General features: G+C 45.1%; 1 protein-coding gene across 1 annotated transcript in view; it reads right to left on the reverse strand.

Moving 5' to 3' along the window:
* Positions 1-16196, reverse strand: part of LOC125431283 (lymphotactin-like) — a 29261-nt gene extending 13065 nt beyond the window's left edge. Inside the window, exons 1-2 of the mRNA XM_048494048.1 lie at positions 16121-16196; positions 13196-13313 (exon numbers count right to left, since the gene is read on the reverse strand). Coding sequence (XP_048350005.1) covers positions 13196-13313; positions 16121-16190 — 188 coding nt within the window. The 5' untranslated portion in view covers positions 16191-16196. The remainder of the gene's footprint in view (positions 1-13195; positions 13314-16120) is intronic.
* Between the last annotated feature and the right edge of the window lie 1291 nt (positions 16197-17487).

Below are 17487 nucleotides of genomic sequence, written 5' to 3' on the forward strand. Positions count from 1 at the left end.
ATCATTCTCTTGTTTTTGATAGTAATCTACTGCCATAATGTAGTAGCTTCTTCTTCCTTTCCCTTGCTCTTTTCATATGCCTCCCTCCACCACCTGCACTACTGACCCAAGCTGGCCTTCTTATTTGCTGTATGGCAAATGGAGCGGATGAAAAGGACTGGAGGTGGGGATGTCTGGAGCAGCTGCTTTGTTTGGTACACTGAAAAATAAACGTTGGTTTCTTGGATTGCAGTCCGACAGTTCTACCAGGGTTACAACTGAGCAGCATTGATTTTCCCATTTTAATAGCTCAAATGTGTGGGGAAGTGAAGATCACCATGGGGAGCTTGATCCAAACACTTTCAAAGAAGCAGTTCCATCATTGTCTTTTGAAAGCAGTTGTTAATCCAAATAGTACAACGTTCCCATTGTTACCTATGGAAAGCCACAAATCAAACACAGGAAAAATGTGCATGGATCCAGTCAGTGTAGTTGGAATATTGTTCTTCTGGACTGTGTCACAGAGTAAGCAACTCAACTTGCATTCCATATAATGCTCTATAATTTACATGCATTTATATAGGATGATGGCTCTTTCCCTTAGATTTGCTTTGGTGTGTACAGCTACTACACTAAACTATCCAATGATTATTCAAAGATCTGTTTAAGTGTCTTGTCATAACTGAACACAGGATCTATATCAGGGAATTCCACACTTAAGATTAAGAGATCAAAAATGTCCAGCAGTCTTTTTTTCCATAACAAAATTGGCAGAATCTAAAATACTTCTCGGGGAAGTTTCAAATAAAATAACTGTCTGATTTAATGCTAACATAACATCTTCAGACTTCCATGGAAGTCTGGGACTCAGCTCAATTACTCCAAATATTTGTTTACATCACTTTAAAAAAGTTGCAGCTGCTTGCTTCAGGATGGGATGAAGGAGAGAATTGTTTGCCTCAGCAGAATGGGGAATTATGGGAAGATGGCTGCTAGTTTGCAACATCTAGGCCAGTGATGGCGAACCTTTTCGAGACCGAGTGCCCAAATTGCAACCAAAACCCCACTTATTTATCGCAGTGCCAATATGGCAATTTAACCTGAATACTGATAATAATTTAGAAAAAAACAGTTTGGCTCCAAGGCACGCGTTACTCGGGAATAAGCTGGATGAAGCAACCGTGCAACACTTCAAATGGGTGAATCACTACCCTAGGAGGGTTTACTCAGAAGCAAGCCCCATTGTCAGCAACCGAGCTTACTCCCAGGTAAAGGATTGTGCCCAGGCCAGCCTAGATATGTGTGTGTATGGGGTGTGTGTGTGTGTGATTTTCCGCTCCCCTTACATGACAAACTCTGCACGTGTGCCCACAAAAAAGGCTCTGAGTGCCACCTCGGGCACCCGTGCCATAGGTTCGCCACCGCTGATCTAGGCTAAGTGTTCCTCCCTTTCCTGCACAGGTATTTGAAGTCTGGGCATGGCTGGGGTGTGAGCTGAAAGACAATAGCTAAGAGTTCTTTTCCCTTGATTCTTAGCCCTTGGCTTGCAACCTGTAGGTTTGGCATTGATGGACAGGCACAGTGGGCAGTCCAGGATGTCAGTACATGTTTAAAAATTTGTTTTTATACTGCATTTTATTGAAATTTGTTGCAATGTTTTTGAGGGGATGTAGCTATTCTAGATCCCCACTGGGAAGTAAAGCAAGATAAAATAGATTTAATAAACAAATGCTTCTGGTCTTCTTAAGAATGCTTTAATTATAGAAGTGAGCAAATTTTACATACAAATTGGCAATGCTGATATTTTGAAATTTTTAAAGAATTCCCTTTCCTAATTTTTGTCTCCCAATAATAAATAACTGTGCAATCCAAGGAGGGGTAGCTGATGTTACATTGGGTTGTGCCAGCAGTAGAAGGGTTGTACCAGCATCTGTGCCATCAGCACTGTGCATAGTGGCACAGATGCTGGTGCAGAGAAAATTATCCCTATGACTGGGTGCCATGGTGCAGGAACCAGGAAATGGTCTTCTATGTCATCACTCCTGTGCCTTAGGAGGCTGCACCAGCATTCCAGGGGGAATTCCAGGGGCATTGCTGGGGGCAGAGAAAACTTTAGTCAGTTCCCAAAGGACGTTCAGCACAGGAATGCCCCCTGTGCCAGCAGTCAACTTATTCCACCCAAAAGTGTGGTGTAATTCTGTCTACCTCAGGGGATTTTTCAGGTGCCTTGAGATTTTTCTGTTTTCCTCCTTCTTGTGCCACTTGGGTAAACTGCTGTGGCGCTACCCCGTTTCCCCCTACCACAACCCCCCCTTGGATTGGGCTGCCCTTCTTTTGAAACATGAGACATCCAGACTTTAGAAGAACAATTTACCAGTGACTATAATACCCAAGTCCCATGCTGAGTTTTCCTGAGCAAGTCTGCAGGGGCTCAGCACGCAAAGCCACCTGAGAGATCTCTTTCCCCCATCACCATCACATTTAAATTGGGACTCAGTCTCAACCTTAACTATCAGGCCTTAAGTACTGATCAATCTTGGCCCAAATTCCTGAAGATGTATCCACATGTCACACCTCATGCTTCCACAGTACAAAAGCACTGATCCTGAAAATCCACTATAATCTTGCAAGCCATGGTGGCAGGAGAAGGGCAAGTCACATTTCAGTTTTTACTGTCATGAGGTCAGGAGAAAATAATCAGATGGCCATTAAAGTGACAACAGCTGTGTGAAGAAATGAGGTTTTTTTTAAAAAAAAAACCCTCTAGGTGATCCCTGAGGCTAAATGTTCTAGGCAGAGAATGGCTGAAAAGTTCTGGGAACAAAAGGGGAATATAGTCAAAAAGCAAATCACATGTGGAAGTATTTGAGAAGTGGTGGGAAATTTACATACTGTTAAAATGAGACTGTTCTGTTAGTTTTGGCAAGGCTGCCCAGGTAATGATGAATGTTATCAATGGTCAGTCGAGGAAGTACATCATTCATTTCTATGCTCAGTGCCAACCTACCTATTGAGTAGGAAGAGGATATGAAACTGGTTTTCCCAGTCTTGGAGCAGAACTGCATGTTATGTAAGAGTTTGTTTGTTTAACCAGTTACAGATTACAAGTGTTAATACAGTTTCCCATGCAAGGATGAAAGCAATGTAAGAGGTAAAAATTTGGGGTGAATAAACCATTGAAGCGGGGAAAAGTTTAAAAGCCTCATTTCACCTGTAGCCCTTTTGCCTGTGATCTCAGGGAAAAAAACATATTTAGAAAGTGTCCGGGAGCGGCGAGCCCCCCCCTCCCGGACTTACCGCCGCCGCTGGCCACGGACTCGATGGCCGCCCTCGCACGGGCCACGCCTCAGCCGCCAATCCCAGCCGGCTGGATTGGGCGGCCGAGGAGGCTTCGAGGCGGTGACGGCAGACCGTCAGAGGCGGGGAGAGCCCCTCCGGGCCCGGCGCTGGCGCTGGACGCTCCGGCGGGCTCCGGCCCGCCCGCCGTACTAAGCCTCCATCGCGACCAGTCCTGGCTCGGAGGGAGGCAGCGACCGGGGACGGCCGGATCACCGGGCTGCGGGCGACGAGGGAGCAGACGCCCCGCAGCGCTTCGGCGCTACCGCCCGAGGGACTTGCTGGCCGGCCGCTTCCCAGGAGGGAGCCTCCAGCGGAGACTTTCGCAGCTCGAGCCCCACCCGGGACGGGCGCCGGGCGATGTCACGAAGCCCTCCCGGGCACAAATCGGCCCGGGCATGACAGAGGCGAGAGGCCCGGAGGTCTGGAAGGAAAGGCAGAGCCGGCAAGGAGAGAGAGCCCTTTAAGGAGTGTGGGGAGGCCGGCGAGGATAAAAGGGGAAGAACAGCAGCAGCTGGGAGTTGTGGGACAGGAGGCAGAAGGGAAGGAGTGTGCAGAGAGGGGCTGGGAGAGGCGGAAGGAGAAGGAGAGGTTGGGAAGGAGCCGAGCTGAGGGACAGGAGAGGGAGTGGGGGGAGAGAGTCGCTGTGGAGAGAACAACAGGCCCCCCCCAGTTCTGGGGACAGGGGAGACTTGTGGAGCAAACAAGCTCCCTCGGGGAAAGGCCTAAAGGGGAGTCCTGTGCAGGAGGAACAGAGCTCTCCCAGGAGGAACTAAGTGTGGAGAGAGGCCAGCTGGCCCTGAGGGGGTTTAGGCCCCACTGTTTGACCACCCCTCCCTAGAACAGGGGTGAGGCCGGGAACAAGAACCCCGGGTAGGGTTTGGAGGGAAGGCATCAGGGCTCCCCCGCGGTACTCTGGAGGGGGACCCTGACAGAAAGTAATCATGAATGTTCAACTCATAAAATGTAGTTTTACTGTAAGGGACATGAGTACCAGCTTTGCAAAGAGGCCAAAGAAGTCGGGTGACAGAAGCTGCAGAGATGTTGTAGCCTGGCATTGGAAGAGTCATGAATTTTCGGTCGGTCGGTCGGTCGGTCGGTCGGTCGGTCGGTCGGTCGGTCGGTCGGTCGGTCGGTCGGTCGGTCGGTCGGTCGGTCGGTCGGTCGGTCGGTCGGTGGATGGATGGATGGATGGATGGATGGATGGATGGATGGATGGATGGATGGATGGATGGATGGATGGATGGATGGATGGATGGATGGATGGATGGATGGATGTGTGTATGTGTGATGATAGATAGATAGATAGATAGAGAGAGAGAGAGAGAGAGAGAGAGAGAGATGATGGATGGATGGATGGATGGATAGATGGATAGATAGATAGATAGATAGATAGATAGATAGATAGATAGATAGATAGATAGATAGATAGATAGATAGATAGATAGATATTGAGGTACATCAAATACATTTGTGCTTTGTGGTGTCTCAGACCCGCTGTCCTCCACATTGACAATCAGCACAAATTCTGGAAGATCCTATGGATGTACAAAGGATATTATTTAGTAAAACAATGGGCTGGTAAGCACATTAGCATATCTATTGTCTTCACCAGGATGTATGGTCCAGGGCTGGAGATGGAATCTCTCTCTTGCAAGGTCTTTGTGTTGACTTGCTCCTGTCAAGAAATGTGTGAGAGAAGCATTGTGCAAGTTGCTTTGGAGGGAGACAAGTCCGGACTTAGTTCTTCCTTATTGGGGGCACTAAGTCAATGCAAGGAATGGGCTCCCCATTTTGGCACTGCCCTGCTGGCACCCCAATGGTTGGCAGAGGTGGGTAGAGATGCCACACTCTTCCAAATTGGGTCCCCTTGGTCCACCATAAATTGGTCTGGCAATACAGTGTACACAATTATAACTCTTCCATGCCCCATCCAAGGTCATTAATATATGTATCATCCTAAAATTACTTAATATTGACTAAATATTTCCTGTTCTTATTTGTTACAGGCAGAAAAAGAATTGGTAAAGCAATAAACTCTTTCTTCCCTCCCTCACGTTTCTGAGAGTAGTCTTGTATAAAATGCAAATTTTAATCCCAATTATATATCTTGTGATTAGTCTGGATCAATTAACAGATATTATAAGGGTGGGATAACTTGTGGTTAATACCAGTGGGATTACAACTTTTCTAAACCATCTCAGCACTTAATCAAATAAGCAAAATCTATCACTCTTGGTCAACTGTGAATTGACTGAGAGGCCAGCTACTGGCAAATGCCTTTTATTTCACATTGAGTATAATGGTCTTCTGGGTATTTTTAGGCCTGGTAATGAGTTCTGTTCAGTCAGCCAGAGCAAATGCCACTAAGATAGGGTGTCTGCTTAGAGGCTCACTCAAGTCTCAACTGTTCTGCTGATTGCATGTAAAGGATTGTTACCATGGGACTAGAATAGCTATTCAGGTGAATGTCCCATTGCAAACTATCATCCAGTTGACCTCTACTATCAGTCATCAGCTAATTGTTAATGACCACATGACTCACATAATTGCTGCACCAATACGAAAACTTTACAATAAAGTAAACTTGTTCCTTCTGGTACTTAGTGGCCCAATAAGTGATGCCTCATATTCCCCTAATGGGTGTTGTTACAGCTCTCATATGATGGTCATGAAGGTGGTCATTGGGTGTATGTTTCATAAACCAAACATACTATACCAATAGATTTCACCAATGGTTTGAGTCTTTCACAGGGAATAGGCATATTTTTCTTTATACATTGGAGTTGTCCTAAAAAGGGTCCTGTCTCTTTAACAGAGACAATGTATAGAATAGGCTGGTGAAGCTTTTCATGTACAGAGGTGAATAAATAATATCCTATGGAACCTATTTTAATAGGGTGGAATCCCCCCCCCCTCCAGTTGACAAGCCTAGTTACAAAACCTTCTCAGTGGGGTAAAATGCTACTTTCCAAAGTGGCCATTTTCTTCAGCATCTGGAGTTTGAAGGTTGGCAACCCTAACACATCCCCACAGACCATTCTGTTGATCTGAAACAGTCCTAGGGACATTATTTGGCTCACTGAGGGATTGTGTCACATGCACTGAATGCTTGCACATGCAACCTGCCAGCTATACACACAGGGCAAATAATGTCTGCAGGGCTGTTTGGGAAAATGGAGGGAAGATGCAAAAGAGGGAGGAAATGCAGGATCAGGGGGAAGATGTAGGTTCAAGTTCCCATTCTTATAAGGAGCTGAGACGGTGTCAAGCCCCAGATCTGTAGACAATCACCAGACTCTGGAAGCCTTTATTGACAGACCTTGGATGGCATGACTAGAAAAAGCCAGTTCTGGTGAACTTTCTCAGTGTAAAACCTTTTATTCCACCCCCAAGGCCCCCTCTCCTCCCCCTCCCTCTTTCTCACTCCCATATCAAATACAGTGTGAAACAGAACAGAAATGTTACAACCATTACTCTCCTCAAGGCCATGTTTTGGGTAGTTACCGGGGGTCCCCTTGGTTTGAGTTTTCCAAGCAGGTGGGGGATTGCTCTCATCGGCTTGCCTTTCTTTTAGATTGCTGCACAGTGTGTAGGTGAACCTCCGAGTCACCACCAGACAGATTCACCCCATCAAGATGTCAGGGCCCTTGGCTGGCCATCATGTTCCATTGCAATATTTCTGGATTAAGCCCTCCCTTGAACATATGCACCAAGATATGTTCAGGTCAGTTTTGCTGGCAGCTTACTAGTTGGTAGAACTTGGCCCCAGAATACGCCACCAATCGGTTACCTTGTTTTAGCCTCTGCAGTCACCCTGGTCATCCCCATGTCCCTGCTTGTTAAGGTCATGTGGCTCAGCACCTCTTGCACAGTTGCCATTGTCACCTGCTTTGGGAGCAGTGGTCTTCTTGTCCCCACCATCTCCGTTGGTCCCGCCTGTGGCTCCATTCTCAGACATGGGTGTGGGTGATGATGTGGGATTTTAGGGAGAACTGGCTTAATGCCAAGCCCCAAATCTGTAGACAATCACCAGACTCTGGATTTGTTAATCAGAAGCCTTTATTGACAGACATCGGATGGCATGATTAGAGAAAGCCAGTTCTGGCAAACATTCTCAGGGTAAAACCTTTTATCCTCCCCAAGGCCTCCTCTCCTCCCCCATCCCTCTTTCTCACTCCCAGATCAAATACAGTGTGAAACAGAACAGGAATGTTACAACCATTTCTTTCCTCAAGGCCAGTGTGAAAGATAAGGCCAGTGGCCAACTCTCGGGCACCTCTACTTCACTGTATTGCAGAGGTGGGATCCAGCAGGTTCTCGCAGGTTCCCAAGAGTAGGTTACTAATTATTTGTGTGTGCCGAGAGGGGGTTACTAATGGGTGATTTTGCCACGTGATTTTTGCCTTAGTTATGCCCCTCCTCTCAGCAGTAGCGCACAGAACTTGAAGCAGTCTAGCAAGAGGTGCACCGGCAGGCGTGGCAGCCTGCGCCTGCGTGCGTTCGTTTCCTGCCCAAGGACCGGCGCAGCGGCTGCATCCTTGACACAGCCCCGCCCAGGAATGCCCCGCCCCTGGAATGCCCGGACACAAACCCGTCATCCCCCGCCATGCCCCATTGGCGCTACGCCACAGTTTGAATCCCACCACCATGGGAACCTGTTACTAAAATTTTTGGATCCCACCACTGCTATATTGTATAGATCAAGGGAAGGGAAGGAAGTGAAAGTAAAGATCCATTAACATGACAGAGCTCCCTTTGATGCCAGAAAGGCTCTTCCTGACAGAGGGTGACCGCAACCCAGTCACATTTTCCTGACATATACTACTCCAAAATGTTTTTATGAGGATTTAAATGGGGAAGTGAGCTTACATGCTACACTGAGGTCCTTGGTAAAATTCATGCTTTTGTCCTTCTCTGAAAAAATATTTAACAAAAGAAACATATGTACAAGAGCCAGGCAAAACTTAGAAGGTGTAAAAGTAAGAAACACTGCACACTGTTAGTGTGAGGTCAAATTGCAATATCTATTTGGATAAATAAACATTGAGCACCTCAGAGGTGATAAAATGTGATAAATGTGATAAAATACAATTTCCCCAACATTTGGAAGCACAAAGTCAGAGAGGAGAAAAAAATCTTTTGCTGTAAATAGACTGATCTTGGGCAGATTTATGTACTTGACACGATGACAATAACTGAAGGGCAAAGTTACCAAGAAAAAAATAGTGCAATGATAAAATACAACGCAAAACACAAAAAATAAATGCGTGCTTGTTCCTAACACCTCTCTAAAATGCTAGAAAACACACACACACACATATTGGGACACACATGCACACACACAGAGAAGACACATACATTTTAGTCAGTTGGAGATAAGAGGAGTTGGAGCTAGATTTGAAAAAGCAGGTCCACTCCGGTGTTCTGCTCCACCCTAGTAATAGCCTGAATACTCCAAATAAGGAGGGTGGTTGAACCTGAGTCATCAAAAACTGATGTTCTTTGCCCTTCCATTCACTCCTAAGTCAAGGGAAGCCAGAGATGGGTTATGGTCTGGTCCTTCTTCTCCTGCGGATGAATGTAACACTGTGGGGCAGTACAGTTGGTGAGTGGGTAATGAGGAAAGGATTGGAATTGAGGAGAGGCCGTAGCTCAGTGGCAGAGTGTCTGCTTGTCATGAAGGTTCCACGTTCTATCTGTAGCACCTCCAGTTTAAAGGATTATGATGAAGGTGATGTGAAAGACTTCTACTTAAGATCTTGGACAGCTGTTGCCAACCTGAGTAGTCAATAATGTTATTAATGAATCAGTGATCTAATTTTGTATAAAGTATCTTTGTTCTGCTGCTCATCTTTTTCCTTACCTATCACCTCACCTATCAACTGGTCACAAACTCAAGAACTACTGTGTCAGTGTGATGTTCCCATCCATTTCAAATGGAATTCTGTAGATTCTGCACCAGCAGGCCTTTTGTGTGTGTGTGTGGTGGTGGTGGTGGTGTTCACCAGTATTGTGTACCAGCACCTGGTGGCAAGGGGTAGGGGAACTCTCCCAAGTCCTGAAGAGCAAATTGATGGCAATCAGTGCAACTTTATATTATGAGTATGGCACTTAAAAAACAAAAAAACTGTGCACAGGATATAGAAGTACAGACCAAAATTGGTGTAAAATTATATTTATTTATTTAATTCATTGAGAAAGCAAGTTCTGTGTAAAACCAAGAACTAAACAGAAAGCAGAAACATGCACAGATTCTCATACATTTCTCCCAATTATACTTGGTATTGGTACATCTCTTCCTTTTAACCAAGGCATCGAAAATTGCATTGTAATACCTCGCTCATCCCATCTAAGAATGACGGGATCAATTTGAGGCACACACTCCTCATCACTGAGTAGCCTCTGAGTAGAGTCTTAGCTTATACAATGCAGAAACAATAAAGGGGAAAGGATACGCTGTAGAAGAACAATGCACTGCAATAAGAGACAAGTGATCTTGGGCCAGACAAAGACTAGAGAACCAGACTATGGCTCTGAAGTACCGGGTGATTCATTCTGCATATAAGAACAAAATTCATACAAAATATTTTGTGTTCGTTTGGTTGGTCCTAATAAAAACATTATATGGATTTCAATCTTGTTTTGTGATTTTGTGTGGGCCAGTATAGCTGTACAACTTTTTTTTCTTTCTCAATGGGCAAAAAACTGACATGTAAAATTATCCCCACATATTATTACCAGAATTCAGTCTGTTGATTTCCTTTGTGAAATCATAAATATCCTAGAGTCCTGTCTCACTGTTCTGTGACTTGAATCCCAAATTATTGTGAGGTCTAAGATTCCTTCCATTCAAAGAACAACATGTATGATGACATACCCATGATTTCTACTGTAATCACAGAATTCCTTCAGATAACAAGGACACACTAGATTAAACTGCTGAAAGACACTGACAGCCAGAAATAAACTGTAAGTAGAAACTAATGCTCCCACGAGAACATGGCAACAATTGTATATATTGAAGAGCAGCAGTGAAAACAACACATTTCTTGTTGGTACTCTCTTTCTTGGGCAGGGAACAGTTTGAAGCTGAAAACAGAAAATACTACTTTGGTTGCTTTTTTTTACTAGTGCTTAATTTTACCCCAGCAAAAGACACTTGTGAATCACCACAAGTCGCAGTTGCTGCCGGGGATGGGGAAGAGCGAGGCCAGTGACGACCCCCCCTATTAAAGGAGGGGCGGAAGGGAGAAGGACCCATGCTAGAGAAGGGTGAGTGTCACCAGAAGAAAGGAGGGGCGAGCGAGACTTTAAAGCGGCTTCCCCTCCTTTGTCCCGGGCCATGTGCTCGTCGGCTTATGATTTGCCCACCCACCTCTCCCTAAATTTTTTATGTTAATGCATGCTTATTTTGTCATAGCCCTGATGATTGGCGGTTTGGCGCATGGGTATGGCTCTGGAAGGGAAGGGGAAGGGAGCTACGCCTTCCCCTTGGGAACGGCAACAGCGGCAAGAGGCGACCGCCCCTGTCGAACCGGGCCGAAGGGGAACATCTCTGGCCAGGAGCGTCCGCCCGGCAGAGCCCCGCAATGGAACGAAGCTTGGAACGAGGCATCCGCCCTGCTGAGCTGTCGCACGTCACCCGTTTGACCAGACCCAGACCCATGCTTAGCCTCACGCTTCTGCTCAATAAAATGGCTATGGCCAATTTATTACCCAGCAATTGAGTACTGTGTATTATTGTTAAAAGGGGACTCGCACAAAAGAGATCCACCCTTGGACAGCAAAGAAGTTGATTTTTCAAATTAAATATTAATAAAGAAACACTCAAGTAAATATGAATAAAGGAAGCATTAAATAGTCATAATTCAGTCAGCTCTGCCTTGATGGATGAATGGATTCCATTGAAGCTACTTGAGTTCAGAAACTTTATTTTCAGTCAACTGTTATCAAGAATAACACAGTAGCTCTTGATAGAACGCCATCTATTGCATCTGATCAGCTAGACCTGGCCTTCGGTCTAGATGTAGAGCTAGCCCTGAGTCTGGACGAGGAATTCTTTCTTTTGAGTAGTCCAGGCTTTGGTTTTTGTTTCAACCTCTTGATGGTAGTCTGCACCCAGGGGAGATCATGAGGCACACAGATTCGCTTTACCTTGTTGATTATAAATCTACAAGAGGAGAAAAGGCAAGACACTGTTTGTCCTTTGTTTAGATTTTAAAAGTTCTGCACAAAATAAGAACAATTCTGAGCCTGAACCTTTTTTAAAGTCATGCAGGCATTTGATAGGATGGAATCTCTAATTAACGGGAGAGTGACTGGCTGAAATGGTGTATGACAAGCCACCCTCTCTATATGAATTGATGCATAGGAAAGCATTAGTGTGTATGACCCTAGATGTTCTGCAGGGGGGGCTCTGGCTTGATGTACAGCAGAGTAGTAATGGGCAGGAAAGGGGTATTTAACCCTTCCCTATTTTTCATTGCAAACTTCACTGAACATCTAGTTCGGCCCAGAATTCTCAGAGCTGAATTTACTACTTCAGAGGAATTTTACTAAGGAACTGAAGACTGTGGCTCAGATAATTTGGAAGATCCTTATCTAGTGTGTGATGGTCCCGTTGTTATTATGTCCTCAATGTAATTGCTTAGTTGGTCATCCAAGTGAAGTGGACAAAAAAACATTTCCACTCTTAATTATGTTCTGTGTTTTCACTGTCACTTCCAATTCTGGGAATCTTATTTTGTGGCATTGGCACTACAGTTCTGGCTTGTGTTTAAGGGGGAGTTCATCACCAGCGGTAGACTCTAATCTGGAGAACCACACTTGATTCCTTACTCATCCACATGAGTAACAGACTCTTATCTGATGAGTCAGGTTTAATTCGCAGTTCCTCCACATGAAGCCTGCCTGCTGTGAGACCTTCAGCTAGTCATGGTTGTCTCTGAATTCTGTCTGCTCCAACTACCTTACAACATATTTGTTGTGAGAAGGGTAGGGAAAGACAATTGTAAGGTGTTCTTGAGACTTCTTAAAGCAGTGGTTCTCAACCTTCCTAATGCCGCAACCCTTTGATACAGTTCCTCATGTTGTGGTGACCCCCAACCCTAACTTTTATCCATTTTGCAGATGGAGGACACTGATGCAGAGTCTTAGGTGACCCCTGTAAAAGGATCGTTCGACCCCCAAAGGGGTCCCGACCCCCAGGTGGAGAACCACTGTCTTAAAGGTTGAGAAAAGAGGTATAAAAACCAATTCTTCTTCTCCAAGCTTTACTTCAGCTAGATTTCAGTTGATGCTGCCCAGCAACAGGGGAGCCCCCTCTTTAAACAGCCAATAAGACACTGGCTAGGAGGAACTCTGTTTATGGTTAGATGCCTTGGGCTTCTTGTCACATTTCCCTACCTATATCATAGTAACTTGCACAATCCCTGCCAACCTAGTAATGCCTTACACGTCATACCACTAGACCTATATAACAAAAACAAACAAAAACCTAACAAAAACCTTACCACAAGCTTGGCAGTATGGTGAAACAGAAGTTGGAACCCAAAAAATACTCAGCCTCTGAAAGTGATCAGCTAATTCCATACTGCCACACCAAGAGGTGGGAGTGAGTGAGAATTTCAAGCAAAAGCCTGGCAGAAACTGCTAAAATTCAGCTCTAGTAACCACCCCACTCTCCAGCATTTATCAGAGTGCACAAGGCTAGATGATGTTCCTTGACCATCCTTTCTTTCATGGAAGCTGTGGCCAAAACCATACCTTGCTCCTATTCAGGACACAAAGAGTATAAATACAACCATTACAGATCTAGCTGTTCTAATTGCCAAATCAGTAAGACGGTGTACAGATCAAGAGGATGCTAGATACTTACGTCACAACTTTAATTGGTGTCTCTTGTTCTTCAAAACCAGAAATTCTTCTGAAGTCTATTTCTGTGGTGGGCAAGTCTACACAGGAGCCTCGTGGCATCATCTGAGAACCAAAGCTTCCTGAAAACAAAAATTACACACAGTGATTGGGTGATACCAAATATTATCAGTAGAAGGTTTGTTGTTGCTGTTAAGAATATGTTACAGCTCTACAAGCAGGGTTATCATCCTTCAGGTGGGGTGTGGAGCTCTCCCAAAATAACAACTAATCTCCAGACTTGAGAGATCAGTTCCCTGGAAGAAAATGGCAGCTGCACAGGGCAGACTCTATGGTATATCCTCACAACTAAGTAGTCCTACAGTGTCATTGCATCTCCACTGAGATCCCTTCCCTCTTCTTGGCTCCCCAGGCAACACCTCCACATCTCCAGGAATTTTTGAAACCAGCTCTGACAACCCTGCCTACAAGCTGCATTCCTCCAACAACTTTCTTGCTTTCTTATAGTACAATAAAAATAACCTTATAAATCACAGGCCCTTTCCCCACTTCCCTTAAGCCCCGCACTACTCGAGGAGAGTAGCGCGGGGTCCCTCGGCACTCCCCACTGAGAGGGGCGGCGACAGCGCAGCCGCCCCGAAGCTGCTGCTGTCGTGCCCCTCAGCGCGCGGCATCCCAGACGCTCTTCTGAACGGCGCCTTTTGACGACCCCGCACAGAGCGCAGGGTCGTGGGGACGCCTGGGCGTGCACCTGGGATGCCGCGCGATGAGAGCAGCGCGCGGCATAGGGGGGATGGAAGCGAGTGGGGAAAGGCCCACAGTTCATTGCTTTCCGGTTTCCCTCAAGGTTGCACTTCCTCTGCAAGACTACTCTGTTTCCCAGCATTCACAGTTGCCTCAATCCAGATAAGGGAGGCAGCTGCACCGAAATAGACTTCTGTACAACTATCTGTAATTAGACGAAGAACTACTTGCACATACCGGTATGTAAACTGGCATAATATGATCAGTTCATGCCCTTATCCAGTTGCCAGCACTGACCTGGACAGCCTAAGCTAGCCCAAGTTCATCAGATCTCAGAAGCTAAACTGGGTCTGTCCTGGTCACTACTGGGACAGGAGACACCCAAGGAAATTTCAGGTTGTTATGTAGACAGAGGCAAGGGCCAACCATATCTATTTTCTCTTACTTTGAAAATCCTACAGGATCAACGTTAATAATCTTTGATTGCTGTCACTTTCCACCAGTAGTGCTGTGCAGGTGTACCTGGCTCACTCCACCATGAAAATTCATCGTAGAAAAATAGCACCCATACAGCAGGGAGCAATATCTGAGAAGCACCTCAACAATTTAGTGCACACACTGGAAAAGAATCCCAGTAGGCTCTTCAGTCAGTTAAAGATTCAGGATGCTGCCTAGCCTTCTCAGATATTGGTGCCAGCCATGAAGACCATTCATATTTGTTTTGCTTAGTTTCTAAAAATGAATTCTAGCAATTATTATCTGTGTATTTACCAGTTACGAACTCAAAACAATGTACAATCATTGAAGCTCGTTGCAGATTTGACATGCACCCCTATTTTACCCCGAATTATATGTGTTGGAACCAGCCAACTTTTTCACTGAGTCTTGGTCAGTTAATCTCCTTATTACCTCCAGCGATCCTCCGCTTTTGTCACTGCAGGTCCCATGATCCTCACCATAGCTGTTTTGGTCTTGCACCCCCCTGCATGCCCCCCATGCCCCCTCCCTGCCGCCTACTTATCTGCTGCAGAGGAATTTCTTGTGGGGGTGGAGGTGGGGGAATGGGTCATTGCTGCTGCTGCTGTTGCTCTGAAAGCCCCCTCACTCCCCCTGGCAGAGGGAACGAGGGAACTTTTAGCACCTTAGAGCAGCCGGCTGCTTTTAACAACCGGTTCGCTGAACTCAACAAAAAGTTAGGTACCGGCTCTTCTGAATTGGTGCAAACCAGCTGAATCCCACTACTGAATTACCCCCTATCCCTAAACTCTGCCCATAATTTTATCACTTATTTTATTTTTATCAGAGTTTTCCTTTAAAGAGCTATTTCATCATCATGAAAACTCCGTGAGAGAGGTTAGGCAAAGTAAAATTGACTGGCACAAAGTCACCCAGTGAGTTCGCTGACTGGAGATTTTTGATCCTGGGTCTCTCGTGTCTCATTTTGTACTTGCACTCCTATGTTGCTAGAAGAAACGCAGACACCAAGAGCAAAACACAATTAAGAAAAGTTTTGTTTTATCCTCTGCCTTGCTTGACTATGATTACCCAATCTGAATTTCCCAGAGCCAAGGAGGATTTCAGTCATAGGAATGTGCATAGAGGGTCACACTAAACTTGATGGATTTTACACATCTGCTCCCTCAGTCTCCTAAAGAGAAATTATAGTTGTTTGGGAAATCACTTTACATTGGGAACACCTATAATGCATAACATGTGCCAGCATGTGTAGTGGTTAAGGTCAGGTGGACTCTAATCTGGAGAGTGGGGTTTGATTCTCCACTCCTCCACTCCTCCACATGATCTGGTGAATCAGATTTGATGCTCCACTCCTACATTCCTGCTGAGTGACCTTGGGCTAGTCACAGTTTGTTCAGAACTCTCTCAGTCCCACCTGCCTCACAAGGTGTCTGTTGTGGGGGGAGGAAGAGAAAGGAGTTTGTAAGCCAAACTCTTCTTTTTCTAGCTCCTGACACAGCAGAATGGGCAAAAACAAAATTAAACTATGGGTTTATCCTCTGGCTCCTTTGTTCAAGTTTGAAATCTTGTTCTGATTCAAAGAGTTTTCCTGTGATACAAGGGAAGGGTCTCTTCCATCAGAGGAAGGCACCTCAGTGGAATAGAAAGCTACAAGTCATGCGTTTTATTTGAACCTAAAAATAGCAATTCATTTTAATTGAAAACATACCTCTGATAATGCCTTCATTGAAGATGCCAAGAAATGATATGGCCAGAATGGCTGCCATATTGAGCTTCATTGCTGTTTTTTTTCCCTTGAGTACTGGATGAATATAAGATCAGTCAAGCCCCTTCTCTACTTATATATCTCACTGGACACTTCCTCTAGAAGACATGTAATGGTGAGGATACGTGGGGGAAAACTGAGAACCTATCAGTTCATTGATTTTAAGTGAAGGGGGGGAAATCCTCCTCTGCTCTGGCTGCCCCTCATCATCTGCTTTTTCCTGCCACAGTGTGGTTACTTTTTTAGCACTCTGCATGTTGGTTTTATTTTAGGCTGCAAAAGAAAGTTCTTTCTCCACAGTGGAAACCAGTAGTGGTTCTATGGTTTCATTGCTAAACTATATGTCTATGGAGTCACAAAAAATCTGAAACTTATCGGTCCTAAGACCTGTCAGGACCTCAAATATAATTCATTATGACCCTTCAACCAATACCTTCTTTTTTGCCATCAAGTCACATCCAACTTATGGTGACCCTGTAAGGTTTTCAAAGCAAGAGCAGTTCAGTGGTGATTTGCTATTGCCTGCCCCTGCATCATGACCCTGGGATTTCTTGGTGGTCTCCCATCCAAATAATAGTCAGCGTCAGGGCTGACAGTCTGTGACTGACTAAAATTCACCTGGCAAGCTTCTGTAGCATGAGTGGGACTTGAACCAGGGTTGTCCAGTTCCTAGTCCACAACATAATTATTACACCGTTCTACCCAACATTTACTTATATTAGCTTTGATAACATCCAGCCAATTTTGCCATAGGAAGTTCCATGAAGGCTTCATAAACTATCTAGACAAACTAGATAGACAAACATTGGGGGACCAATGGGTCTCCTTTTTTAAAAAAAAATCACACCAAAATTTTATTTAAAAAGCCAATAATTAAATAAATAAATAAATAAATAAATAAATAAATAAATAAAAGAGGGCAATCTGGAACAACCCAGAAGCAGGAATGGGCAAAGTGGCAGCTAGGATCAAAGTAACAAGTGGGGCACCTCCTTGCATATAAGCAGATAAACATGAGGAGAACCCATGGTGGAGCAAATGGCCTTGGGGTAAACACAGCATGCATAATGGCCCCTAGCCAGCTTTCCTTCCTACTGAAGTCTCCAGTAGTGTGAATTGGGACATCTATGGCTTCCATGATAAAGGATTATAGCTTTTTATTGTCGAAGGCTTTCATAGCCTGATTCAACTGGTTGTGATGGGTTTTCTGGGCTATGTGGTCGTGTTCTGGTAGATCTTGTTCCTAACATTTCACCTGCATCTGTGGCAGGCATCTTCAGAGGTATCTTCACCTCTGAAGATGCCAGCCA

Source organism: Sphaerodactylus townsendi, linkage group LG04 (assembly GCF_021028975.2).
Source record: "Sphaerodactylus townsendi isolate TG3544 linkage group LG04, MPM_Stown_v2.3, whole genome shotgun sequence".
Classification (NCBI taxonomy): domain Eukaryota; kingdom Metazoa; phylum Chordata; class Lepidosauria; order Squamata; family Sphaerodactylidae; genus Sphaerodactylus; species Sphaerodactylus townsendi.